Source organism: Rhinopithecus roxellana, chromosome 16 (genome assembly GCF_007565055.1).
Source record: "Rhinopithecus roxellana isolate Shanxi Qingling chromosome 16, ASM756505v1, whole genome shotgun sequence".
Lineage (NCBI taxonomy): Eukaryota > Metazoa > Chordata > Mammalia > Primates > Cercopithecidae > Rhinopithecus > Rhinopithecus roxellana.
In genome coordinates this window covers 1,110,069-1,137,632 of record NC_044564.1, presented here as the reverse complement: position 1 = coordinate 1,137,632, position 27,564 = coordinate 1,110,069, and the positions used below count along the sequence as shown (strand labels likewise).

General features: G+C 50.1%; 1 protein-coding gene across 5 annotated transcripts in view; it reads left to right on the top strand.

Moving 5' to 3' along the window:
- Positions 1 to 353: 353 nt before the first annotated feature.
- Positions 354 to 27,564, top strand: part of ANKS6 (ankyrin repeat and sterile alpha motif domain containing 6) — a 65,562-nt gene continuing 38,351 nt past the window's right edge. For 4 of the 5 annotated variants that reach the window (XM_030919751.1, XM_010357629.2, XM_010357630.2 and 1 more), the window contains exons 1-10: positions 367 to 770; positions 5,870 to 6,372; positions 11,903 to 11,947; positions 12,620 to 12,824; positions 14,203 to 14,309; positions 16,444 to 16,592; positions 18,078 to 18,276; positions 19,046 to 19,095; positions 22,408 to 22,611; positions 25,434 to 25,587. In XM_030919751.1, the coding sequence (XP_030775611.1) occupies positions 412 to 770; positions 5,870 to 6,372; positions 11,903 to 11,947; positions 12,620 to 12,824; positions 14,203 to 14,309; positions 16,444 to 16,592; positions 18,078 to 18,276; positions 19,046 to 19,095; positions 22,408 to 22,611; positions 25,434 to 25,587 (1,975 nt within the window). In that variant the 5' untranslated portion in view covers positions 367 to 411. Of the gene's footprint in view, positions 771 to 5,869; positions 6,373 to 11,902; positions 11,948 to 12,619; positions 12,825 to 14,202; positions 14,310 to 16,443; positions 16,593 to 18,077; positions 18,277 to 19,045; positions 19,096 to 22,407; positions 22,612 to 25,433; positions 25,588 to 27,564 lie in introns of all 5 variants that reach the window. The other variant, XM_030919752.1, reaches the window with a different exon arrangement.

Here is a 27,564-nt window from a genome sequence, read left to right as displayed (position 1 = left end):
GGCCGCAGTGTGAAGAGGGGATGGGGTCGCCGCTCCCACCTCTGCCCTGGCAGGAAGTCTCTGGAGCTCCGGGACAGGGCGGCGAGCGGGCGCCGAAGAGGCAGAAGGGGACATGCGGGCCTGCAGCAGGGGCTTCTCTGAGCTTCCCTGGACTCCGGGGTGCGGGCACTGGAGGTGCGCAGCCCTGGCCTTGGCGCGCTCCCGGCACAAAGTAGGCGCGCGGCCCCGGCTCCAGCGCGCTCCCGGCACACAGTAGGCGCGCGGCCCCGGCCCCGGCGCGCTCCCGACACACAGTAGGCGCGCGGTGCGGGCGGGCGGGCGGCCGGAAGGGGGCGCCGGCGGGCGGTATCCGGGGGCGGAGCCGACGCGGCCGGCAGGGCGGACGGGCGCGGGCCGCGCGTGGCGGCGGCGATGGGCGAGGGCGGGCTGCCCCCGGCCTTCCAGCTGCTGCTGCGCGCGTGTGACCAGGGCGACACGGAGACCGCGCGGCGGCTGCTGGAGCCGGGGGCGGCGGAGCCAGCCGAGCGCGGCGCGGAGCCGGAAGCGGGCGCGGAGCCGGTGGGGGCCGAGGCGGCCGGGCCCGGGGCCGCAGCAGCGGCGGCAGTCGGGGCTCCGGTGCCTGTGGACTGCTCGGACGAGGCGGGCAACACCGCACTGCAGTTCGCCGCGGCCGGGGGTCACGAACCGCTGGTGCGCTTCCTGCTGCGTCGCGGTGCCTCGGTCAACAGCCGCAACCACTACGGCTGGAGCGCGCTCATGCAGGCGGCCAGGTGAGGCGGCGGGGCTCGGGGGCTCGGGACGCGGCCCCCGGCGGCCGGATCTCCCCGGCGGCCAGATGCCCCGGGAGGTCAAGAGTTAAGGACTCCTTAGAATTGGAATGGTCAACTTTGTGTAGTCTTTGGTAAACTTTGAGCATAGAAGTGGAAATACTTTTGTATTAACATAAAATCAGATTCTTAGAAACTTTGGCCTTTCAAAATAGAATCTGGAGACAGCGAACAGACTCGTAGAGACTTAGAACCTTAGAGATTTAATTCATTTCTTTTTTTTTTTTTTTTTTTTGAGATGGAGTCTGGCTCTGTCGCCCAGACTGGAGTGCAGTGGCGCGATCTCAGCTCACTACAAGGTCCTCCTCCCAGATCCATGCCATTCTCCTGCCTCAGCCTCCCGAGTAGCTGGGACTACAGGCGCCCACCACCACACCCGACTATTTTTTATTTTTATTTTTATTTTTTTAGTAGAGGCGGGGTTTCACCGTGTTAACCAAGATGGTCTTGATCTCCTGACGTTGTGATCCGCCCGCCTCAGCCTCCAAAGTGCTGGGATTACAGGCGTGAGCCACCGCGCCCAGCCTGATTTAATTCATTTCTTATTGTAGTAAGGGTTTCCTCAGAACCTGCTTTCCCTTCCTGGCTTGGCGTTGAGGATGCTCCGAGACTAGGCAGAGTCACCACCCAGGGCAGTGGTGGACAGGCCAGGCAAAGGAACAAGCTTGACCGGAAAGGTTTGACTAGCTCTGGGGGCAGTTGACCCATTTTGGAGACATTGGGGAAGGTTTCTGGTAGAAATGATGTTTATATCCACGTGGAGATAACCTCCACGTGAATGCCTGACAATTAGCCAGGACAGAACAAGTGGGATGTGGGAAGGGCATCATGGGAGGCCCATGCAAAGGCTTGGGTGCACGAGCTGGTAGGACTGGTAGAATTATGTATGAGTAGAATGATGTACTAGTCCCCCCTGGAGAGAAGGCAGATGCCAGGGAATGGGGGGAGGGGGGAGCTGAGGAATTTACTGAGTGAGGTTTGTGACTGCAGCACTAACATGCCTCGGAGTGTCTCGGAGACCCCGATCACCAGTTTTAACCAAGTTCTGCAGGATAGTCTGAGCCTGGGTATTTTAAAATGTGCTGTTCTTCAGTTGGTGTGACACCGACTATATATTCAGGTAGCATCTCTGCCTGTGTTGAGTTGTGCTCCAGCTTTCTGCTGCGTAATTAATACCAAAAGGTCAAGTTGAGGAGTAGTATGTATGGAAGACTTCCAGAAGGATGTATAGTGTGTCTGTCCCTCAGATCGGGGTCGGCAAATGCGTGGCCCATGTGCTGACACCTTCCAGCCTTGTGCTCTTCTTCTTTGGATCTGGATATGCCCCAGAATCCTGCTCAAAACCGCACCCCTGGCAGCCACCACGCTTGGTCTAAGTGAGCATCTATTTATCATCCCAGCTCTCTGTGTGCATCAGGCCAGACTATCAGACACCCTGTGCCTTTGGGCTCTTGTGGATGTTTTAGTATTAGAAATGGTGACGTTAGTGTTTTTTCCTTTTTTTTTTTTTTTTGAGACAGAGTCTCGCTCTGTCACCAGGCTGGAGTGCAGTGGCGCGATCTCGACTCACTGCAACCTCTGCCTCCTGGGTTCAAGCGGTTCTCCTGCCTCAGCCTCCCAAGTAGCTGGAATTACAGGTACGTGCCACCACGCCCATGCCACCCTGCCCAGCTAATTTTTGTATTTTTAGTAGAGACAGGGTTTCACTATGTTGGCCAGGCTGGTCTCGATCTCTCGATCTCTTGATTTCGTGTGAGCCACTGAGTCATGTTTTTTCCTGTTCTTAAAATAACAGGTAACCTTTGGCCAGGTGCGGTGTCTCACGCCTGTTATCCCAGCACTTTGGGAGTCCGAGGTGGGCAGATCACGAGCTCAGGAGATCGAGATCAGCCTGGCCAACATAGTGAAACCCTGTCTCTACTAAAACTACAAATATTAAATGGGCGTGGTGGCGTGGGCATGGTGGCACGTGCCTGTAGTCCCAGCTACTCGGGAGGCTGAGGCAGGAGAATCGCTTGAACCCAGGAGGTGGAGGTTGCAGTGAGCTGAGATTCTGCCACTGCACTCCAGCCTGGCAACAGCAAGACTCCATCTCAAAAAAAAAAAAAAAAAGTAACCTTTATTGAGCGCCTACTTTCAGTCAAGCACTGTGCTAAGTGCTTTAAATGAATTAACTCATTCGATCTATACAAAACCTTAGGAAGGAGGTACTATTGTCATCCTCATTTCATAGATGAGGAATTGAGGAACAGAGAAGTTAAATAACTTGCCTAAGTCACATAGCTACCAAGTCGCCAGACAGATGCACACCTAGGGAGGTGGCTCCAGAGCCTGTGCTCCCAGCCATGAATCCTGTAACTGATAGTTTCCCTCTTGATGTTGGTGGCGAGGAAGCGGCTTGCCAAATTTGCCGGAGACTTCTCTCCTAGGGACAGGGTTGCATAGTGTTTACCTTCTTTCCCTACCCTTCGTTTCCTGCCTGCCAGTGGGGCAGAGCTGGACTCTCAGCCCGGTGCTTTGAGAGGGGAAAATGTGTGACAGCTCTTTAAACACAGGTGTTAATTGCTGAAATTCATCAGTAATCACAGCACCTGTTCAGAAAGCCCCTCGCATGCCCATCTCCAGCAGTTACCTATTAGATACTTAGCCTCCACAACATTATCTCAGCCTTGCTTGAATCCTGTTTTATTTTCCGCATAGTTGAGTGCTCTCTTGGGCTACTCACTAATTCAGAAAACCTTCCAAATTTCACTGTTTCTGCTCTAATTCGGCCCTTTTTTCTTCCTTAAAAATTGGTTATACTGGAGCTTCGATTTTGAGTCCAGGTTCAACTTTTGACTTTATCACGTTCAAATTGAGAGGCTTTAGATTAATTGCTTTCCACTGTAATCTTCAGTTTCCTAATCTGTGAGTTTATCTCGGGGTTTATTAAGATCAAATGAGATAAAAATGTGACAGCACCTTGTAATCTGCTGTTAGGGATTATGCTAGATTTCATCTCATGCTCGATAGCTAAATAGTGTAAACTTTTAGAAATCTCTGCTACAGTAGAGGATACACCAGTTCTTCAGTGATTTCCACTGCTCACCTCTGGACCTTCCCCTATGTGGTTATGCCATTTATGCATTCATTTACTCAGCTTGTTTGACAAAATTTACTGAGCCCTGATGTGGATCAGCCACTATGATAGGGGCTGGGGAAACAACATGCCTGGAACCCTGTCCTGTCCTTGGAGAGCCCGCCACTGGTATTAGGAAGTTGGTGGGTGCAGAGAGAGAATTAGAGAAAGAGGGCCCACGTGCAGCCAGCGGCAAGCCCGTGGAATTAGGTGCTTAGAAGAGGGGCACTGACCTAGTCTGGTGAGGGGTGGTCTGGAAGCTGCTTGGAGTGGGTGAGAGCTGAGCCGACTCCTGAAGCAGGACACGGTTGGGGGTGTGCTGAGTAGATAAGGACAGGAGAGTCCTCTGATGGTGAAGGTGTGGTGGAGGCAGGAAGGTGTGGTGTGGGAGCGGGAGGAAGTAAGGTTGGCAAAGCAGTCAGGTCTTCGGCAGTCAGAAGCTGGGGAGTGACAGATTTGGGTTTGGAGAATATCATTTGGGGGTCGCATGGAGGATGGGCAGGTGGGAACGAGACTGGAGGTGGGGGGACATTGGGGTGCAGCTTTCTGCATTGAGTTGGTTTCAGTTTGCCTTGTCCCTTTCTGCTCTGGGAGTGGAGGTCAAGAGGCCCAGCCCCCTGCAGCTGATGGAGCTGTGTCACCAGGCTCTTGCTCCGCAGCTGAGGAGCCCCATGCTGTTCAGGTTCACGTCCCAGAAGGTATTCAGCTGGAGCCTCGGACAGAGTTCAGCCCTGGCCCCGGCCGCTAGCTGCCAGCTGCCAGCTGCCAGGAGGAGGGAGGTCCTGGGTTTAGATGAGGTGCAAAACTGGCGCCCGGGAAGGAGGGCTGAGCATCAAGAAACCCAGAAAGCTGTCTCACAGGTGCAGACATGACAGTGGCTTTGTGGTCTCGAAAACCTGGAGTAGACAGCCCCCATCTCGTCATTGTTTTCTTGTTAGGCCGGGGCTGCTTCTAGCTTGAAGATACACAGCTCCGAGCCCACCAGAGACACCAAAAACATAACTTTTCTGCCCTCTGGTGTTAAAAGAAGGAAGAGATTTTGCTGGGAAGAGGCACCTGTTTTCCTTCTCCAGTATTAGGAAGTTGGTGGGTGCAGATTTGTCTCTTCAGGGGCCCAGCAGTGACTTCATTGAGGAACATCTGGCCTAGGCCGGATCCTCAGCCACCTGCAGCAAACATTCCTGCCAGCAGGTGGCAGTAGGCCTCCAGGCTGCAATGCCCAGCCCATCTGCTGACCACAACCTTGCCACACCTCTTGGCATGGGGTGTGTGCTTTTGGGGATGGGGGGGGTAGAAATGAATCAGACATGGGCCCTGCCTGTGTGGAAATTAGAGCACAGGCAGAGAGACAGATTCCCAGGCTATAAAACAATAAAACGGACTGTCTGAAATGTAAGAGACAGCATGGTGTAGGGGAAAAAGCAAGGGCAGCGGGATTCACACAGACCTGTCCTGACCCCGATTCCGCCCCTTACCAGCTGGGTTACCCTTGGCATGTTGAGTAATGTAACATGAACAATTGTAATAGCTAACAATCGCTAACATTGATGTGATGCTTCCTGTGGCCAGGCACAGAGCCAGGTGCTTTACATACAACTCATTTAATCCCCAACAACCCTTGAAGTAGGCACAGTTATATCCCCATTTTACAGATCAGGAAATGAAGGCACAAAGAAATCCAAGTTCTTCCTAAAGGTCATGCACCTGGTGGTGGGGAGAGCTGGATTTGAACCCGGGCAGGGCAGCTGCTCACCTTCATGATGGTGCATCCCTATCTGTGGGACTGGCACAGTGCCTGGCACCAGAATAAGACTCTTATTATGAATAGCTGTCAGGACTAATAATTCATGACAATTCAGGACAACAAAAGCTGTCTCCCGAGTGCTGTGTGTTTAGTGTCACTAATTCTCCATCTTCCTGGCAGATTTGGGCATGTGAGTGTGGCACACCTCCTGTTGGATCACGGGGCTGATGTCAATGCCCAGAATCGGCTAGGGGCCAGTGTGCTCACTGTGGCTTCTCGGGGCGGCCACCTGGGTGTGGTGAAGCTGCTCCTGGAAGCCGGTGCCTTTGTGGACCATCACCACCCTTCGGGCGAGCAACTGGGGTTGGGCGGCAACAGGGATGAGCCCCTGGACATCACGGCCCTGATGGCCGCCATCCAGCACGGGCACGAGGCCGTGGTGCGTCTACTGATGGAGTGGGGCGCGGACCCCAACCGCGCAGCCCGGACCATGGGCTGGAGCCCACTGATGCTGGCTGCACTCACTGGGCGGCTTGGAGTGGCCCAGCAACTGGTGGAGAAGGGCGCCAACCCTGACCACCTCAGCGTGCTGGAGAAGACCGCCTTCGAGGTTGCACTGGAGTGCAAGCACAGGGACCTTGTAGACTACCTGGACCCGATGACCACCGTCAGGCCCAAAACAGGTCAGGCTGCATGCCCTCCGTGACTTCACAGAGGACCCCAAATTGTGTTTATGTGGCTTAAGCTGAGGATTGCTCTACTGGAAGGACACACAGAACTCAGAGTCCAGCCCTGCAGACCAGTGAGACTGAGGAAGTGGTGTGCTTAAGTATCGGGGAGATTGCCTGTGACATGCAGGTTCTGGGCCCACTCTCTGCAGAGTCTGATTTGGTAGCCCTGGGCAAGAGTCTGGAAGCCTCCATGACAAGGCTGCTCTCCCTAACCACATCATTCTGATGCAGTTGGTTCTGGGGTCCTTCTAGAATAAGGTTTGGCAAACTTTTTCTGTAAAAGGCCAAATAGACTGTATGGACGATACGGTCTCTGTTAAAACTACAGTAGTCACTTCTGCTAGAGTGAAAGCAGCCTTACATATGTAATGAGTAAATGAATGGGTGTGGCTATGCATATAATATGTAACTGAGTCAGTTGTGGCTAGGTTCCAATAAATTACAATTACAAAGACAGGCAGTGGGGCATATTTGAGCCATGGGCTATAGTTTGCCAGCCCCTGCTGTACAATAGTGTGCCTGACCTCCTCTGCCCTGATCATTTCTCAAACACTAATTCATGTAAAATTGGTGAAAATTAGTTCTTTTAAAAACATCTAGCAGTGTGTCTTTTTTTCTTTTTTAACTTCTTGCCATCTCTCTGGCATGTAAAGAGTTGTCTAAACAATCCTTAGCAAATCTGCCACAGGACATACCACGTTTCAAAACCTCTAATGCACCGTTTGCAATAAGATCGCGACACACAGCCTTGGTACCCTCTGTCTATGTAAAAGGCCTGACTTCGATGGCAGGACTGACAGTCAGGGAGTAACAGTAGGTGGGCTGCAGTGTATATAAGCATCTAGCTCTGAGAGGTCAAGAACTGACGAAAGTAGCTTCAGGCACATTGGCTAAAAAGACCTGAAAGTGTTAAGTTTGTTACCATTGAAAGAATATACAGTGGCCCCATCAATTAAGAGATGCTAAAAATTTGGTAAATGCTTATTAGAAATATACTCTCCAGGGCCGGGCGCGGTGGCTCAAGCCTGTAATCCCAGCACTTTGGGAGGCCGAGACGGGCGGATCACGAGGTCAGGAGTTTGAGACCATCCTGGCTAACACGGTGAAACCCCATCTCTACTAAAAAAATACAAAAAGCTAGCCGGGCGAGGTGGCTGGCGCCTGTAGTCCCAGCTACTCGGGAGGCTGAGGCAGGAGAATGGCGTAAACCCTGGAGGCGGAGCTTGCAGTGAGCTGAGATCCGGCCACTGCACTCCAGCCCGGGACAGAGCAAGACTCCGTCTCAAAAAAAAAAAAAAAAAAGAAATACACTCTCCAAAAAAAAAAAAAAAAAAGAAATATACCATCCAATCAGAACAAGTCTGAAATAAACATGTTTTAAAAGCCTGTAATGACAGAGAGGTGGCAAAAATGAAGAGGACGCTCAAATGAGAAGGAAAAAGAAGTGAAGTTTAGGAAGACCTATCTGAAGCTAAGGAACTCTTACTTTGTCCAGGTGGGAAACTGAGGCCCAGAGAGGGAAGAAAGCTGGTCAAAGGTCGCACACCCATTGGAAACTGAGTGAGTGACACTCAGGAGTTGAGGATTCCATGGGAAGAGCACCTAGAGGTGATTCTCCCACCTGCACCTTCTGCATGGGCTCTAGAAGCTGGTTTCACGCATGACTCTTCTGAGCCTTTGCCTCATCTGTGAAATGGACACAATGACAACTACTACGGGGTGGTGGTGAGCAGAAGGCAGGTTATCCTCTGGTGTGTGAGATACTCAGCACAGTAGAGTGTTAGGTACTCATAAAGGCTTGCAATTAGAACTTAGGGTCCCAGTCTCCTAGGACAGGGTTTTGTTTTGTTTTTGTTTTGGACACAAGGCCATTGCTCTCCTTTAAAGGTTTGGGTTGTTTGTGGCGGGGATGGGGAAAGGATCTGCCTTTCCCAGGCCCTGTCATGCCCAGCACACCTGCCATGCTGAATCTCCCCTCACCCTCGCAGGGACCCTCTGAGGAGGGTGTTCCCCCATTTTGCAGGGGAGGGAACTCAGGCTCAGAAGTGGACACTCCAGAACTTGCACCTGCCCGTGCGTGCTGAGCTGTGCCTCTTCTGCTGTGTGTGCGTTTTCCTTCCCAGGTTTCCTCAGCCTCTGCATCTTGAATCTTCACGGAGTGCCCTCGGGCTTAGCTTCTGACAGGCCTCACTTTAGGGATTGTCCTGGCATCATGGGATGGTGATGCCCTCATTTCCCCAAGACGCAGAGGCTGAGACACATTGGTGGATGTGGCCAAGGTCACTGTTTACTTGGTTCGACCCTGGCTATGCCCCTGCTGGCCAAGGGACCTTGAACTGGTTGCCTGAGTTCACCAAGCTCCCATTTCCTTCTCCACAAATGGGTGGTAGGAGTGACACCCACCTCAGGACTGCTGTGGGGGTCACGTGAGATCCTACCTGGCCCAGAGGGAGCACATGAGAACTGGCGTTACTCCATAGTGTTGTCGGTGTATTTGACGGGAGCGAACCTCGGGTCTTCCAGCAGGATCGGGTCATGTTCCCATCAAGCAGACCCAGCCTGAGGCTCAGTTCTCCCACTCTGTACCTGGGTGGTCTTGGTGATGTTAATTAGCCCTGCAGGACTTCAGTGTTTTTTTTCATAAAATAGTCGTAATAAAGACACTTTTCTTGGGAGATTTTTGTGAGGAATAGTAAGATCATGCCTGTAAAATTTTTATCACAGTGCCGTGGCACATACACAACGTCCAATAAATGGAAACTCTTATGTTTTGATTGATCATACATTCATTCCGATACTTCGCAAATAGGTACTGAGGCCTGCTATGTATCAGGCACCTTTCTAGGCAATTTGGATACATCAGTGAACAAATGAGATCCTAATCTCTGCCCTTGAGGACCTTGGCCTCGATAAGGGGAGACAGGCAGTCAATAGGAAATATACGTATTAAATATATAGTAGGGTAGGTGGTAAGTGCCATGAGGTTAAAAAAAAAAAAGGGCAATGTAAAGAGGTTGGGTGTGGCAGAGCTGGGACAATGCAGGCTGCTGTGTCAAATGGAGTGGTTGGGCAACCTTGAGAAGATGGGACTGCAGCAGACATGCAGGACCTGAGGGAGTGTGTTGGCCCTGGGGGATCCCTGGGAAGAGCCCCAGGTAGGGTGCAGGCTGTGCTATTGAAAATGACAGATTATGAAATAAATAATAGGAGCCCCAGCTCTTACTGTGCAGTGCCTGGAAATCCAGCCCCCACCAAGGCCTTGGAGGTCCCCTGGTCTCTGCCTTTCATTAGCAGCAGAACAGAGTACCTTTGATGCGGTAGCTGTCATTGTGACGCCCCTGACTCCCCACTGAGGTTGTGGTGTGGAGGTTGGAGCAGATTTCTTTTCCTTGGGATGGGGCAGGGTCCCTGGGACTGCTTGGATATAGATGAAAAAGCTGAAGCCCCAAGTGAGGAGGAGACATGCCCAGAGTCACTGGGTGTCAGGACACAGCTGCCCCTGCCTCCTGGGGCCAGGCTCCGCTGTCAGTGATTAACTTGTGTCAGATGGTTGCTTAGCAGCAAACACTAAGACCAGGTGACACTCTTCTGTGGAAAGGTCTTGGCATGAGAAGACCCCCCCCACACAGCAAAGATGGTTCTTGAATACTTGAAGGAACATGACATATTTTTTTAAAGTCAGGTGCAAAATTGTTTCTTGATAGTAATTCACAGGCAAAATTGATGTACTGTGTCCTGTGGCAGTGTCTGTACTTCTCATTAAGAATTCTGAGATTCTGGCCGGGTGTGATGGCTCACGCCTGTAATCCCAGCACTTTGGGAGGCGGAGATGGGTGGATCATGAGATCAGGAGTTCGAGACCAACCTGCCCTAGATGGTGAAACCCCGTCTCTACTAAAAATGCAAAAATTAGCCAGGTGTGGTGGCAGGTGCCTGTAATCCCAGCTACACTGGAAGCTGAGGCAGAAGAATCGCTTGAACCCAGGAGGTGGAGATTGCAGTGAGCTGAGATCTCGCCACTGCCCTCTAGCCTGGGAGACAGGGCAAGACTCCGTCTCAAAAAATAAAAAAATAAAGGAATTCTGGGGTTCTGGCCTGGAGCGGTGGCTCACGCCTGCAATCCTAGCAGTTTGGGAGGCCACGGCGGGCAGATCACTCGAGTTCAGGAGTTCCAGACCAGCCTGGCCAACATGGCGAAACACTGTCTCTTACAAACGTTAGCCGGGTGTGGTGGCATGTGCCTGTAATCCCAGCTACTCGGGAGGCTGAGGCACGAGAATCACTTGAACCCAGGAGGCAGAGGTTGCAGTGAGCTGAGATCACACCACTGCACTCCAGTCTGGGCAACAGAGTGAGACTCCATCTCATAGAAAGAATTCTGGGGTTCACCTTGCTGGTTGCTAGTAAAGAAATAATTGTTCTTTGAATGGGGCTTTAACATCATTTGATCCCTGCAACAGCCAGATGAAAGGGATGTTATCCCCACATTTGTGATGAAGAGGCAGCTTACTCTAAAAATGTGCACTGAAATTCTTATGCACTGACTCCACACTCAGTGCTCCTTGCCCCGGGCTGCAGCTTCCTCCCAGCTGCTTGAGAGGGCTTATCTGGACCAGAGTCAGCCCAGATTCACAAGTTCCCTCTGGCAGCTGCTCCGTCCCCTGGGATCAGTTAAAGACTGCAGAAGGCCTGCCTTCAGCCCCCTAGCAAGCAGACTGGCCATGAGGATGCCTGCTCTTACAGGAGCAGGGTACCTGCTGGCCCAGGCTTGGAGGAAGGTGTGGGATGAGCATGTGAGAGAGGGGCTAGCATCTGGTGGCTGCAGCAAGGCTCAGCTGTGCAGGTAGGCATGGGGTCTGGCCCCAACCTAGCAGCTGGGCTTCAGGGTACAGCATGAAGATGCCCAATTAGGCAGTGGCCTTTGGGCAGCTGTGTCTGCAGGTTTGGGGCAGGGAGCATGTTCTGATTGCTTCTTACATGGGAGGGAAAGAAAACATGAGCATTGGCTCTTCTGTTGGCTGTGTCTGTGAACTTCCTTAGAGCTCAGCTGCTCGGTATCTCAGCAGCTGATTTGGAATGACGATTGTACGTTTAGTTTTTAGAAGAAAAAAATTTTTTAAAACAATGTCCATAGGAATCCAAGATTTTCCAAGACCCCAAGACTTTTCAGTATACCTAAGAAAGGATATGCCAACATTTGTTTTGCCTGAAATTGATTGCTTTATTTGTATGAGATCAGGGCCGTGATCTGCTGCTCTTTCGTGTTTTGTCGGCAAAATCTGTCTCTGAAGTGTTTTCAGATGTTCTTTGGTAATAAACCTTCCAGAAGAGCTGCTGGATTTGTCCATTACGTAGGTCTCCAATTAGATTGCTTTTGAGAATTAGATGCTTTTTAAAGCCAGGCTGTGTTGTTACACCCTTGTGACTTTTCTGTTATATTAAACCTTTCCGTGGTTAACTTTTAAAATCTTTGTTTACCCAGATGAAGAGAAAAGGCGACCTGATATTTTCCATGCATTGAAAATGGGTAAGCGCTTTAGAAAATCTTTTTGGATATTTAAGAATACAGGACTACATTCTCCCAACCTAATATTTGTAGTCCTTTGCAGGGCCACCCAGGGTATTTTGAGAAAGAAACAGGCATTTTGGTGTTTGGTGTTTGGAAGTTCAGATCCTGGAGGCCAGTATTTATTATGGAGCTCTACATATAGACTCCAGAGGGCCTCCAGCCCCACTCCAGCCAAACACTGGCTAGCTATATGCCCCAGCTCTTCCTGCCTCTGAAATGCCTCTCTGCATACCCACTCCAGTCTCTTTGTGACAAAGAGGCATTGAGCCTAAAATTTTCTCTCTTGATATAGACCCTTCCTCCAGGAAGCCTTTCCCGATCCTCACCCCACAGCAAGACCTGAACTCTCCTTCTGTCTTCTTCTGTCTCCTTCATCTGTTCTCTGAAGACACTAACAATACTTCTGTCTTTTAGTAACACTTCTACCCATTCATGTGCTTGCCTCTGTCCTGCCTAGACTGAGGTATTTGAGAGTCGGGGCTATCTCTGACCCCCTCTTAGTATCCCCTATGATGCCCAGCAGCCCACTGCAGGGGCAGGGCCGGCAAGTGTTCGTTACATGAACCACAGGATAAATCAGCCTATGGTCCCAGGCCCACAGATCACCCAGACTCTTGCTTGTGTTTGCAGGAAACTTCCAGCTGGTCAAAGAGATTGCCGATGAAGACCCCAGCCATGTGAACTTGGTCAATGGGGACGGGGCGACGCCCCTGATGCTAGCAGCTGTTACGGGGCAGCTGGCTCTGGTGCAGCTACTGGTGGAGAGGCACGCGGATGTTGACAAGCAGGACAGCGTGCATGGCTGGACAGCCCTCATGCAGGCGACCTACCATGGGTCAGTGCCAGCTCCACACCCTCAGCAACAAGGCCAGACATATGTTCTAGCCTGAGATGGGGGTTTCCAATGGGCTCTTCTGGTCCTGAGATGCTGCATACAAACCCCAAGACTGTGACGACATTGAGGCATGCAAAAAAAAGAAAAAAAAAAAAGAAAGGAAAAGAATGAAAGCGGCACAGGCTCATTTTATTTCCACCCTTCTGTGTCCAGATTCCTGTTCTCCCATCACAGAATTTCACCAGTGGCCATGAAAAACCATGCAGCAGGAGCATTTTATGCAGAGAGATAAGGTTCTCTAGGTTGGTTTCAGTTGAACACAATGACTGGTTCATTGGAGTTTTCACACTGAGATATAGTGACCTCCTTAAGTAGGCCCTATATGAAGTAAACATTGGTGATTCATACCATTGTCGTCTTGTGATGATTGATGGTGAGATGTGTCCTACCCCTCTCCTTTTGAATAAGCTTCAGTGTTTACAGGGTGCTTATGAACCCCTTCTTATGTGATCATCCCAGCAGGGTGGGCTGTCATCCTGGAGGCCTCCTCTTTGGGGTGGGCATCTTGTAGCTGCTAAGTTATCTGACTCCCAATTAGAGGTTCTTTCCTTACCCTCTTTTAGGTGATCAGATCACTTTCCTGCGTCATCTGAAAGCAGTTTGTTTTCTTCTTCAATGAGCATTGAATTCCAAGATGAAATTTTATTTCAGACATCTTGGTCTGTAGGAGACTTACCCAATGGAGATGTCCTGGTTTAGGGTGGAAGAAGTGGGGTCTCCCATGGGGTCAGTGATTTTTGGGCAGAGTCCTTGGTTTGGTCCCCTTCCCCTTCCCCTTTCCCTTCCCCTTCCCTTCCCTTTCCGACAGTATCTCACTTTGTTGCCAGGCCGGAGTGCAGTAGCGTGATCATGGCTCACTACAGCCTTGACCTCCCAGACTCAAGCAATCCTCCCGCCTCAGTCTCTCAAGTAGCTGGGACTACAGGCTTGCACCACCACACCCAGCTAATTTTTAAATTTAAAAATTTTTGGTAGAGACAAGGCCCCCCATGTTGCTCAGGCTGGTCGCGAACTCCTGGGCTCAAGCGATTCTCCCGTCTTTGCTTCCCAAAGTGTTGGAATTACAGGTGTGAGCCACCACATCTAGCCTCAGTTTTCATTTTGTTCCTGGAAGGAACACTTAGACTTTGATTTAAATCATGTTCCTGCTTGACCTGCCCATGTGCTAGGGAATGAGAAAATGAGACTTTTTGCCCTTCCATGCCCTTCTTAAATGCTCAGAGACTGAGCTTTGTAGTTAATGTTGTTGGTTTTGTTGCCCAGGAGCAAAGCCATGCTTTTGCTTTCAGTGAATGTAACTCTAGCATTTTCTTCCCAGGAATAAGGACATTGTCAAATATCTGCTAAACCAAGGGGCTGATGTCACTCTTCGTGCAAAAAATGGATACACAGCCTTTGACCTGGTGATGCTGCTGAATGATCCCGGTGGGTAATTTCAAGAAAAGGGTTGTAAATCTACCCAGCGTTTCTCGGGCTGGGAGTCAAGACAACCACCTCCTCTGTGACTTGTGTTTTATGCGCTTGCTTATTTGTGGGAGAAAATCATTCTGAAGTGTCAGGAGCTTACCACATGATCCTTAGGCAAGTCCCTTCCCTCCCCAGTGGAGCACTGGACTTGGACCAGGTGGCCCTGGGGGCTTCTTCCAGCACCAACCTCCTAGGAATCTCCAGAGAGGGAAGGAAAATAAGACGTGTCTGACTGTGTCTGACTTCGCAGTCCACACACACCCTAGAATGGCATCTGTGCTTCACAGCCAGAAATCCTGAGTCACTCAGGCGGAAACATAAAGGCCCCTTTGATAAGCAGAATGGGAGATAGAGCAATGGCCCCCTCAGCTTAATTGTGTAGGTAGAGGCTGCAGGGTCAAGGGTCCTGTGCTGGGAATGTCGCCATTAGTTCCACCCCTCTTGGTCCTCGGCTGGTACCTGCTACTCCCCTTTGACCTTCCCCTGCTGTGACAGGCCCTCATTTGGGACCTGGGCTTCCAGTTAGCCAGCTCAAGGGGAAAGGCCTCTGATATGTCATCTTATTACCCTGGAGTTTCAACCCAGAGAGAGAGAAGCTCTGAGGCCGTTCTGACCCACTAGGCTTGAAGCCTGTGCTGGGATTCTAGCTGTTGGCTGTGGGGAGAGAAGACTTTGACGTCTATAGTTACAAGTCACCTGCTGGCCCTCTTAACTAGAGAGGAAGCCAGCGGGTGTGCCCTTCCTCATCACAGCACCACCACCCTTGCTACCCCTTCCCTGCTGCAGGCCCCTGTACTTCACAGATGCACACTTGGTTCTGTTTGACCCTCGAAGAGGTCTGAGAGGGGAAGCAGAGGTTCACATCCTCTTGAAGAGATGAGGTCGCCAAGACTCGGGAAGTGATCTGTCCCAGCCAGAGAGTTGGAGTCCTGTGCCCCAAGTCTAGTGATCCTACTCCATCTAATTGGAGACCTTCTTCACGTGCCAAGACTTGGTTATTTGGAATCAGTCCCCAGCCACTCTCGCTGGATCTCATACACACTTTTTCTGACAAACTTGTCGTTTCAGTGTTCCTCTTCTCCCTAGCCTCCACTGCCATTTATTCCCTTTCCCAAATAAAACAGCCTATTCCTAGGAATATTTTTCCTAGTGGGTTTTTTAATAAGGTGTTTACACAAAACTTTTGAAAAAACTCATGCCTATTATTGAGTACTTGGAGAGAAAAAAAAAATAGCCCTGCGTGGATGGCGCACGCCCATAATCCCAGCACTTTGGGAGGCTGAGTTGGGTGGATCACTTGAGGCCAGGAGTTCGAGACCAGCCTGGCCAACATGGCGAAACCCCATCTCTACTAAAAGTACAAAAATTAGCCAGGCATGTTGGCGGGCCCTGTAGCCCCAGCTACATGGGAGGCTGAGGCAAAGAATCGCTTGAACCTAGGAGGTGGAGGTTGCAGTGAGCCAAGATTGTACCACTGCACTCCAGCCTGGGTGACAGAGCAAGACTCTTGTCTCAAAAAAAAAAAAAAGAAATAGTCATCAAGAAGAAGCATTGTTAATAGTTTGGAGTAGTTTCTTCTCAATCTTTTTTTGCAATGCTTTTTTTATATAACTGAGTTGGGTTCATAATAACTTCGTAATACTTAATATTTTTAAGGTACTTGTATTGCTCTAAAGGAATTCCCATGAATCGTCAAGATACCTTTGTGTGGTGGGTATTAATGTCGCTGACTTGTCTGTACAGAGAGGCTTTGTAATTTACTTGCAGTTGCATAGCCAGGGAGGGACAGAGGCAGAATCTGAGCCTCTGCAGCCTGTCTGTGAAGCCTGCGCTTTTAAACACACTGTCCGCCCTGTGTTCCTCACGAGAGAGGACTTCCGGTTTTTCTTTCTGGTTAAGTAGGTTAAGCCCTGCTGGCTTTGTTTGCCACCTTTTCAAGATCAGATGGAGAGGCAGGTGCCTTGATTCTGGAATTACACAGGCCCTGGAGCTCCAGAGCTGAGTTCTAAGTCTGATAGGGGTCATCTTGAGTCTTCTCCTCATGGCCCAACAGACATATTTGCAGGTAAAATGCTGCCTTTTGTGTCCATAGACACGGAACTTGTTCGACTGCTGGCATCTGTGTGCATGCAGGTGAATAAAGACAAAGGCCGTCCGAGCCACCAGTCGCCCCTGCCCCACTCGAAGGTGCGACAGCCCTGGAGCATCCCAGTGCTGCCCGATGACAAGGGTGGGCTGAAGGTTTGTCTTTTCCTGTCTTAGAGGGGCTTAGGGGGCCAGGGAGCTGGGAGCTGGCAGGGAGCCTGCTGCCTCCTGTGCACCCAGGCTGGTTTTTGCTGGGGAGTCCCAGCAGGGGTGGCAGGTGAGCTGGCATTGAGCAATAGGAAACGAGGGGGACCAGGAAAAACTGGGGTGACTGTGACCATATTGTGGCAACAGTGGCTGCTTTGTAAGAATGTGGGTCCACGCCTGTAATCCCAGCTACTCCAGAGGCTCAGACAGGAGAAATGCTTGAGCCTGGGAGGCGGTGGTTGCAGTGAGCCGAGATCACGTCACTGCACTCCAGCCTGTGCAACAGAGCAAGAACTTGTCTCAAAAAGGACTGTGGGTCTATATTACTAGACCTCTTTTTTTTTTTTTTAAGGAAAAAATGGAAATCCAGATTTTGATATGGAATCTTAATTTATAAGTATAGGGAATTTTAGAAAATTCTGCATGATTTAGTACTGAGCTGGCCAAAGCAAGCACTTCTCTTCCCAAGGAATCCATTTGCAGCCTCTGCTTTACTGTGCAGGATATTTGCTGATCGTGCCACTCTGGGGTCTCCCTGCAGTCCACAGGCCCTGCCAGCTTCCTGGAAACACCAGAAACAAGCTCCAGTGGCTGCTTGTAACTGCAAGCTGAGACTTCCTCTTGGGATTTCTCATTTTCCACGTCCTGCTCTACTTGTTTGAAATCAAACTTACTTTATGCCTGAGAAAATAAAACAACACACTGGTTTTGTCTGCCCACCTCCCCACTCTACATGGAGTGGCAGTGCCTTCTGAGGGCTGCAGACTCGGCGCTGGCTCAAGCTCTGCATCCTTCCTGACTGGTGTTCTCATAGCTCCCTTCGTTCCTGCTCTTACTGCCATTTCCATAGGCTAGGGCCTCACAGACGCTGTTCGTGGCTGTTTGTTAACCTCTGAGTGGTCATGGGTTACAAGTGTTCCTGGGAGGTAGTGCCTGTCCTCTCTAGGCGAGGATCAGCTATAGGAGCAGCTGGCCCAGGCCCTGATATAGAGATCCTGATGCCTCTCATGTTATCACCAGAGCAGGAGGAGGGAGATTATGCAATGATAGATGCTTAGGAATCTGGAGTTGCCTCTGTGTCCATCTGTCCCTGTTTCACTGTAAGACCTCAAGTAAGTCAGCACTCCTGTCTGAGTCTCCAATTCTCATGTGCAATGAGGAGATTGATTAGATGAGGGATGGCAAATAGGATTCACTGCCACCTCCAGGCTATTGGAAATGACTGCCTAAGGTATGGGTCAGGAAAGGTTTAGTGAGTAACCGTGGCTTATTGGGAATGGGTGCTATCGTTGATCAGTAATGTCTGTCCAGGCCCCAGGAGAGGGGAGGGCAGGCACCTGTGAATGTAGTCAGTATCTCTGGGCTGGGCGGGTCCTGCGCCTACTCTCCTTGCCCTTCCTGGAGCATGACTTCTGCTCTACGTTCCTTTGGCAGTCCTGGTGGAACCGAATGTCCAATCGGTTCCGAAAGCTCAAACTGATGCAGACATTGCCCCGCGGGCTGTCCAGCAACCAGCCTTTGCCTTTCTCTGACGAGCCTGAGCCAGCTCTGGATTCCACAATGAGAGCTGCCCCCCAGGACAAGACAAGCCGCTCTGCACTCCCTGATGCAGCCGCTGTGACCAAAGACAATGGTGAGAAAACCCTGCCCATGCAGTAGAATTTTTGGAATGGTCTGAGCCTGCACCCTCTGCCCTTCATCCTACCTCCTGGGCTGCTGTCAGGGGTGAGGTGATGTTGGAATGTGACACTGGAGCACAGAGTCTGTTCTGGTAGAAAAGAGACTTAGGCAGGGACACAACCACCAGGAGTGTGATAGAATGAGAAGGTGCTGGCCAGTGGCAAGAGTCCCAGGTTCCTGTCCCACACTCCCTGCTGAGGGGTGACAGGGAGTCATCCTCTCTCGCCTTTGGTAGGTGGTTTTCCCCACCTATAAAATGTGATTGGTCTATGACACTGAAAGCATCTTGAAATAAAATGAGTTACTGGGAGGGTGTGAGTAGTGAGCTCCCCATCACTCAAGGTATTCAACAGCTTGGATAACTTTGTCAGTTTGCTGAAGGAGATTCCCATACTGACTGGAACATAGATAAGATCCCTTCTAACAGTCAGATTCCCCATAACTGGATTAGCTCCTCTGGCACCACTGTCTGAGACAGACTATTGAGCTGGGGGCACCACTCTCTGACCTAACACGGCAGTGGTTTATGGAAAAGCTGAAAACATGCTCCAGTATACCTTTTAAATGCCTTCCTTCTATTAAAATATCAAATACCAATTATTATTAAATATTTAAGCACCCAGGAGAGTTGGTTTTCCAGGATGAAGCCAGCCCCAGTCACTCATCCTCATGCTGTGGACACGTGGAGGGGTCATTTCAGGAAATTTCCATTTGTCTCTCAGGTCCTGGGAGCACAAGAGGAGAGAAGGAAGACGCGTTATTGACAACTATGGTGAGTGTGGGGCTTTTCTAAAAGCATTTTAGGTCTCTGGCAATCATCAGTTGATTGATTTACAAGGAGGGATATGGGCATTTGTCTTGTCTTTGTGGTGGTCACAGATAGGGTTGGTGATCAGAATGTGTAACAATAGGCTTAGCTCTGGCACTGAGGAGTCAGAACAGATGCCACCTCTAAGCTGGAGAGGGCTGTGCTGGTGATCAGCCGCTGGGTGTCAGCCCTCGCCCTGTTCTCAGGGAGGCAGGGGATTGAGGGTAGGAATTGATGGGCAGCATGAGAAATGAAGACTCACCATTTGGGCTGTGGAGAACCGGGGAGAGAGGATTCAAAGAGGAGGGTATGTTTCCAGCTGGGGAGGCCTCAGTTTCCTCATCTGTAAATTAGAGATGTATTAGGATTAGGGTCAACTGTGAGTAACAGAAAGTCCCCAAATAACAGTGGTGTAAATAAGATAGCAGCCTACTTCATTCAAGTAAGCAAAGTTCAGAACTAGTATATGACTCCTTGGAGTTAGGGACTTGAGTCCTTTTTGCCTGTTGGTCCCCCAAGTGTGGTTTCTATTTCTAAGGTCACCTCTTGGTTCAAGATGGCTGCCAGAGCTCTGGCCATCACGGCCTCATTCCAGCCAGCAGGAGAGAGGAGGGGAAAAGAGGTAGCCATGGGCACATGCCAGCTGTCTTTAAAGAAGTTTCTTGGGGCCATGAGCAGTGGCTCACGCCTGTAATCCCAGCACTTTGGGAGGCAGAGGCGGGTGGATCACCTGAGGTCAGGAGTTTGAGACCAGCCTGGCCAACATGGTGTATTTTTAGTCTCTACTAAAAATACAAAAATTAGCTGGGCGTGGTGGCGGGTGCCTGTAATACCAGATACTCGGGAGGCTGAGGTAGGAGAATTGGTTGAACCCGGGAGGCAGAGGTTGCAGTGAGCCAAGCTCGTGCCATTGCCTGGCTGACAGAGCAAGATTCTGTCTTAAAAAAAAAAAAAGGTTTCTTGGAAACGATTCTACTTAAATCACAGCAGGGAAGCTGGGAAATGAAGTCTTTGTAACAAGTGGTCCTGTGCCCATCTAAATAAACATCAGGTGTGTCATTTCTAAGATGTGAAAAATAGATACTGGGGGACAGTTTGCAGTCTCTGACTTTGGGGATTCCTCATGGTTATGGTTTTTAAACAAGATCACTCCCAGGAAGTTCTTAGCCTAGTGTCTGGCCCAGAATAAGCTCCGTGGTGTGAACTTGGATGTGTTACCTCCCCTCTCTGAGTTTCACATTCCTTTCCTCTGATATGGGAGCTTAATGATTAAAGTTGGACTTGAGTCCCTTTAGTGTTAAGACCCTAATACTAGCCAGCAGAGGGCAGTATTGCAGAGGACAAGGGAGCAGGGGGTGCTCCCAGAAAGGCATCAGCAGCGTCAGGAACTGCAGAGCCCAGCAAGGAGTCCTGACCCAATCTGCCCACGGCTCCCTGCCACCCCAACAGGTGTAAATTGATGGTTCTAACACTGACTGTGGGAGCTTGTGCTGCCTTACATTTGATCATGTTATTAAATAGCAATAATTATTTTTGGTGGGAAGACAGAAATACTATTTTACAAATTTTAGAAGAAGCAGTAAAACATAAAGAAGGAAAATAAATTCACCCCAATCACACACCCAGCTGTAACCGTGGTTGGCATTTTTATGGTATATGTCTTTTGAGTATTTTTTGTAAGCAGTTTTTTAGCATGTATAAATGTGATGTTATATGTAATAATAGCAAATACCATAGCTCTTACTAAGTACCAGCTACTATTCACCGCACTTTACATATATTAGCTCATTTAATATTCGTGAGGTTGGCACTGTTAATATCTTTGCCATATTGTGTTGAATCCAATCTATTTGTGATTTGTATGTTGTGACCGTCTTTTCCATGTCATCAAACACTATGTAGCCACATCATATTTAATGGCTACGTTAGAACATTCCAGGGTAGGAACGTGTCTCTTTATCTAAGACTGAACTGTCAGACTCTGGGATTTCTAGTTTTTTGTTATTTTAACAGCTCAGATGAATGTCCCTATACCTTCATTTCCCCCACTTGCCTGATACTTGCTCAGGATGAATACCTAGAAATGGAATTCCTGGGTCAAAGGTTGTGAATGTCATTGGCTTCCAGAAAGATAGCAACAATTTGGACTGTTACCCCAGGGAGGGAAAAGACCCTTTTGTGGTGATGGGTTTGTCACTGTGAGTGTCCAACTCAACCCTGTTTGCTGGATGAGCTTGTTGTGGTCTAGAGGGAAAGAGGGGACAGCACTTGTTTACAGACTTTCAGAAAAGCAGGACAGAGCCAGCCTGGGAACCCGGGAGGTGTACTCCTTCCCCGACCCCTCATGCTCTGTAGAGGACGCCAGTGTGCCTGCCCGCCCATAATGGGTGGGGTGGCCCGGCTGCTTCGCTGATGGGCATGTGCAGCCGTCAGTGTGGAGATGCCCGCCTTGCTCTGCTCCTGAGGCAGGTTTAGCTGTGGGATTCCCGTTGCTGCAAAGCACCATCTGGGAAAAAGTTCACTGTTTTTTCTTAATTAAGGTGAGCGTGGTCTGTGAACACTTTCCTTGATGATCTAACCGTCATTACTGTGTAGAGTTTATACTGACCCCCCAAATCACATTTTCAAAATTTAAAATCAAAATTGCAATGAAATGTCAGCAGCAGGAGGCGTGCTTGGAGAAAGCTGGTGTGTGGGGGGCTGGAGAAGAGAGTGGCTGGTGCTGGGTCCTAGCCCTTATCCCCTCCCCATTCCTCCTTCACCCCCAACGGCTGCTCAGGCTGGTCTCGCAGCACTGCACCCATGTCCTGCTCCTCTAGGCTCCAGGCCTTTCCGTATTCTGGCCCCTCACTCAGTCTGGAATGCCCCTTCTGGTCCTCACTGGCCCAGCTTAAACTGTCATTCAGGCTCAACTCAGTCCCCACAAAGGCGCCCTCACTGCATAGCAGTGGCACCCTTCCTCTGTGTTCTCCCAGTTCCCCTGCGTCCCCCATAGCACACCAACATCATCTTCTCCTTGGCGCTCTGTCTCCTCTGCCCCATTCTGATCTTGCTGCTGTGGGGAGAGATCCAGGAGAAGCCTGGCGTTGGCACAGAGCAGACATGGGTGTTGTGCGGTTACTGGGAGGAGGGCTGCAGATGCCACATAGCTCCCGGCTTAGGTGGAGGGGCGGATGGTGGTGCCATGCCCCAAGAAGCAGGAAAAACATGGAGTCTTTCCCAGCGAGTTGGGAGCCCTCCTGGGGGCTTATCTAACCCTCAGCCTGTCTTTTTCAGCTTCGAAACGGAGCTCCCCTCACCAGACTCCCGAGTGACAAGCTGAAAGCAGTCATCCCCCCATTCCTACCTCCTTCCAGTTTTGAGCTGTGGAGCTCTGATCGGTCCCGGACGCGTCACAATGGGAAGGCAGACCCCATGAAGACCGTGCTGCCCCAGAGAGCCAGCAGGGGCCACCCTGTGGGTGGCGGGGGCACAGACACCGTAAGTTGTCTTCTGACACACTTTTACACAGCACTCACTGCTCGCTGAAATCATGGTGTGTTCCAGGCAGAGGGACCTCAAACCGACGAATCCAGAAGGGTTGCAACTTTTTTTTTGCTTTTGAATGGATGATATCCTTTTGTCTAATGAAGCCCTACAGAGCAACTCAATATGGAAAACAGATTAAAATGTTGAGGTAGCAGGGAACATCTGTCCCCTTACTGGAACCGTAGAGCTCCAAGGAGCACAGTTAGAAGACCTGATGTATCTAATCCAACCTTCCTTTTAGTAGATGAGGAAACTGGGACCCAGGGAGTGGGAGTAATAGCTGAAGATCACCAGCCAAGTGCGGGTGAACCACGATCAAGAGCAAACACTCAGTGGCAACTATGTGTGCTACTGGTGTTTTCTTGTGCCCAAGAGTGTGACTTCTATCCTTTTGACTGTAGTGGTTTCTAACTTGGTGGCTCTTGGTCTGTTTCTGAAATTGACAGCCCTGTCAATGTGGAAGGTATCTCTGTATATAGCCTGTATTTGGATGGTAGATGCAGCAAACGGGCAAGACAAAGGGATTCAGGACTGACCCTGTCGTGTGCTGGGTGATTGGAGAAGCTTACGGCCTCTGTCTCTATAAGATGGGGCTGACCCCAGCACTCACTGCTGCCTCCTAGGGCTATGGTAGTATCAGATCACCAGCAGGAGACCAAGACCCTGGCGCCTGGAGATGCTCTCAAAACAGGCAGGACAGGTTTGCGTTTAGTCCCCTATTCTCGATCAGGTAGGAACATGGGGGAGTTGTAGAACCCATCCCTGAGACCTCTTCTATGGCTGTGTTTCCTTGATAATTTAACCTTAGAGGGACAGAACATTAACTTGACTTGCTTCATTTGCTCAGTGAACATTCACTGAATCCCACTGCCATGTAGCCCAGTCAGCCCCATTCTGCCCTAGAAGAGGCGGTGGTCTGCGTGGCAAAGATGTAGGCACAGAACATGAGGCGGGGAGCAGTGTTAGGAGTGTGCGAGCACCAGAGAGGTGACTGTGTGTGGTAGGACACTCAGGAGGCCTCCAGGAAGAGGCAACAGCTGAGCTGGGATTTGCAAGCTGTGGAAGAGTTCTCTCCCCAGTGGAGTGCAGGCAGCAGCGTCCCAGGTAGAGGGAGAGAGAACATGAGCTATAGCCTTTGTAAGTGTGTTCTGTTTTGCTTACTCAGCAGATGGGCCTCATTCTGGGCCCTGGGGATCTTGTCACTGTCCCTCCCTTAGGAGTGCCCACAGTGTGGGGCCAGGGCCCTGGGATCTGTCACTGTCTCTCCCTTAGGAGTGCCCACAGTAGAGGACCTACAAGAAGACCTTTGTTTTGGTGTCCTATGGCTGCTGTAACAAGTCACCTCAAACTGCATGGCTTAAAACAACAGAAATGTATTCTCTCACGGTCCTGGAGGCAGAAACTGAAATCAAGGTGTCAGCAGGGCCCCGCTCCCTCCGGAGGCTCCAGGGAGATCCATTCTTTCCTCTGACAGCTTCTCTTGACTCTAGGCTTCACTTGGCTTGTGGCTGCGTCACTCCAGTCTCAGCCTCCATGGTCACATTGCTTGCTCGTTTGTCAAAATTCCCTCTGCCTTTTCTCTTATGAAGATACATGTGATTGCATTTAGAGCCCACCGGGAAATTCCAGGATAAGCTCCTCCTCTCAAAATTCTTGACTTGAGCACATCTTAGGTAAGCACATATAAGCTCATCCTCAGTCTGGTGCCTTATAAGGTAACAGTCAAAGATTCTGGTAATTAGGACACTGTGTATCTTTTTGGGGGTGGCGATTCAGCCCACTCCAACTTTAATCATATCTACTGAGTGCCTTCTTTGTGCCGAGGCCAGAGCTGGGTACCAGGCGTACAGCAGAGAACCAAGTCCCCATGGAGCTAACAGTCCACTGGGGCATCAGACACACAGGCAACCGCAGTAAACGTACACTCACAAGCCATGGTAAGAGTCACAGTGTAAGCGAAGAGGGTGCTGGAAGGGAGCACAGCTATGTGTCGGGGAGCCAGCCCTACATGGGAGCCCATCTTAGACCAGAGCGCACATTACACCGCTTAGGCAGTGAAGGCCTCCGAGACCTGAGACCCAAGGACAGGGAGGAGCCGCTGTGGGAGGAGTGGGTTAAGGATGGGGAGGAGCCGCCAGGTCCATGTAGAACAGGCTGCCTGGGCAAAGGCCCCAAGGCACAAAAAGGATCAGCAGGAAACCCAAAGGAGATTGGTGTGCCCGGAGCAGAGCAAGTGAAGCAGGGGGTGGAGTGAGGTCAGGGTGGAGAGGACGTGACCAGGAGCCCTGGCACCAGAGACAATAGGGCCAGGAAAGGCACCATGAAGGATGTGAGGAGGAGAAGACCCATTCCAGGCTGAGGGACCAATAGGGACAGCATCACGGAAGCAGGCTTGGAGTTGGGGAGCTGGTTACTGTGCCAGGCGGTGCTGAGGGGGCTAGATTTTGTCACTGGATGTGCTGAGGCCTCCATGGGTTGTCAGTGAATAACCTGGTCAGGTTTTTTCTTGGAAGGCCCTGGAGTTCAATGAGACTGAAAGCAAGGTGGCTCATGGGAAATGACATCACATGGGTTCACTGAGCTAATGGGCGAGTTGTCAGCACATAGAAGCAAGCTCTATCCCTCAGGGACTCCTCTGCTGGGCCCTGGCAGGGCCGTGCTGGGCACAGCGAGCTTTGGTGGGGTGTGCACCACCTGAGCGCAGGAACCCTCACACTGATCTGCACGGCTGGAGGGAGGAGCAGCCTCCTGCTGTACGTGCCTTATTCTTGCAGACACCCGTCAGACCTGTTAAATTTCCAAGCCTCTCCAGAAGCCCAGCCTCTCCTGCCAATTCTGGAAACTTCAACCACTCGCCTCATTCATCGGGCGGCTCCAGTGGGGTAGGAGGTGTGAGTCGGCATGGTGGGGAGCTGCTTAACCGCTCAGGTGAGTAGCTGGGCAGGGCCACTCAGGGAGGTGGGATGATCCCTTGGGACTGAGGGTGTGCGCTGCCCAGATATTCAGGCTGCAGACAGTCGCAGAAATGACCACACAAGAGGGACTTTCTCCTTGATGTGGCTAAGAGATTTTTCAGTGAATTCACAATTCACATTTTACACAGTTTCTTGGGGATGCGGGTGGATGGAGATGGAGGAAAATAAAGTCCAGAATGCTTTTTTTTTTCTTGTAAAATTTTACAAGAGATTAAAAGAAATGCGTGGTGTTTTCACAGTGTTTAAAATCCCTGAAGGTTAGACCTTGGGCCTTCTCATTCTGCCCCTTCATTGAACAGATGAGGAAAATGAAGCTCACACTGGGCAAGAGATTTGCTTAGGGTCACACAGCAAGTTGGTGGCAATTAGGTCTCAAAGCAGAGTGCCCCAAAGTTATGATGGGCTTGCAGCATACTTTCTAGTCCTCCCTAAGGTCATCCGGGATTAACCAAAACCAGCTTTGCAGGAAAGCCACTGTATTAGTCTGTTCTTGCGCTGCTATTAAAGACATACCCAAGACTGGGTAATTTATAAAGAAAAAGGATTAATGGAGTCACAATTCCACATGGCTGAGGAGGCCTGACAGTCATGGCAGAAGCTGAAAGGCACAACTTACATGGCGGCAGGGCAAGAGAGAGCTTGTGCAGGGAAACTCCTTGTTATAAAACCATCAGATCTCATGACACTTATTCACTACCATGGGAACAGCACAGGAGAGACCCGCCCCCATGATTCAATTACCTCGATCAGGTCCCTCCCATTACATGTGGGAATTGTGGTAAATACAATTCAAGATGAGATTTGGGTGGGGACACAGCCAAACCGAATCAGCCACCCTGCTTCTAGTGGAAAAAGCTTTAAGACTAGATGAGTCAAGAAACTGAAACAAAGTATAATCTCACCCACTACAGATCATTATCGTTTTCATATATATATGTATATATATCTGGAAAGTGGTTTTGTCTATGAATATTTATAAAAAGGCACAATAATTTATGGAGCACTTAATATTTGTCAAGTTGCATGCCAAGCCCTTTGAATGAATAATCTCCTTCAGTGCCCCAGCAGCCAATGAAGTTACCACCTCTGTTTTACAGATGAGGGATTGGGGCTAAGGGCAGTTAGATAACTCGTCCGGGGTCATATAGCTATCAGTTGGCAGAGCCAGGATCCAAACCCAGGCAGCCTGACTTCAGAGCCTGTTCTTGGAACCACGTGCCTTTCTAAACTATAAACTGCTCTGTAACTTGTTTTTTTCTTTTTCCTCACATTGCTAGATTGTGAGCACCTTTTTACGTTGATACATATATGTCTTACAGCACCTTGTTTAATAATCAAACAGTGTTCCATTTGTATGAGGCATCACAGTTCATTTAACCAATTCCCTGTGTTGAACACTGAGGCTGTTCCTAGATTTTTGCTTTTTGTAGGTAATACCTCCCTTCGTAATACCTTCATGCCTCCATATTCACGTATATGTTCAGTGATTTCTATTATTTAAATTTGCTGGAATCAGGGTGACTGAGTTCATGAGTATGCCTATTTTGGAGGCTTTTGATATGTTTTGCCCTCTAGAATAGCTCTCTTTAAACATGTGAAATATTTACAGCAGGGCTTGGCACATAGTAAATCCTCTATAAATGTTAGTCATTAGTGTCCCCTCTTGAGTACCTCCCAGCCCTGAGTATTATCACTTTCTTCCTTTGTTTGTTTGTTTTTTGTTTTGTTTTGTTTTGTTTGAGATAGAGTCTCACTCTGTTGCCAGGCTGGAGTGCAATGATGCAATCTTTGCTCACTGCAGCCTCCACCTCCTGGGTTCAAGCGATTCTCCTCCCTCAGCCTCCCGAGTAGCTGGGACTACAGGCGCCCGCCACCACACCCAGCTAATTTTTTGTATTTTTAGTAGAGATGGGGTTTCACCATATTGGTC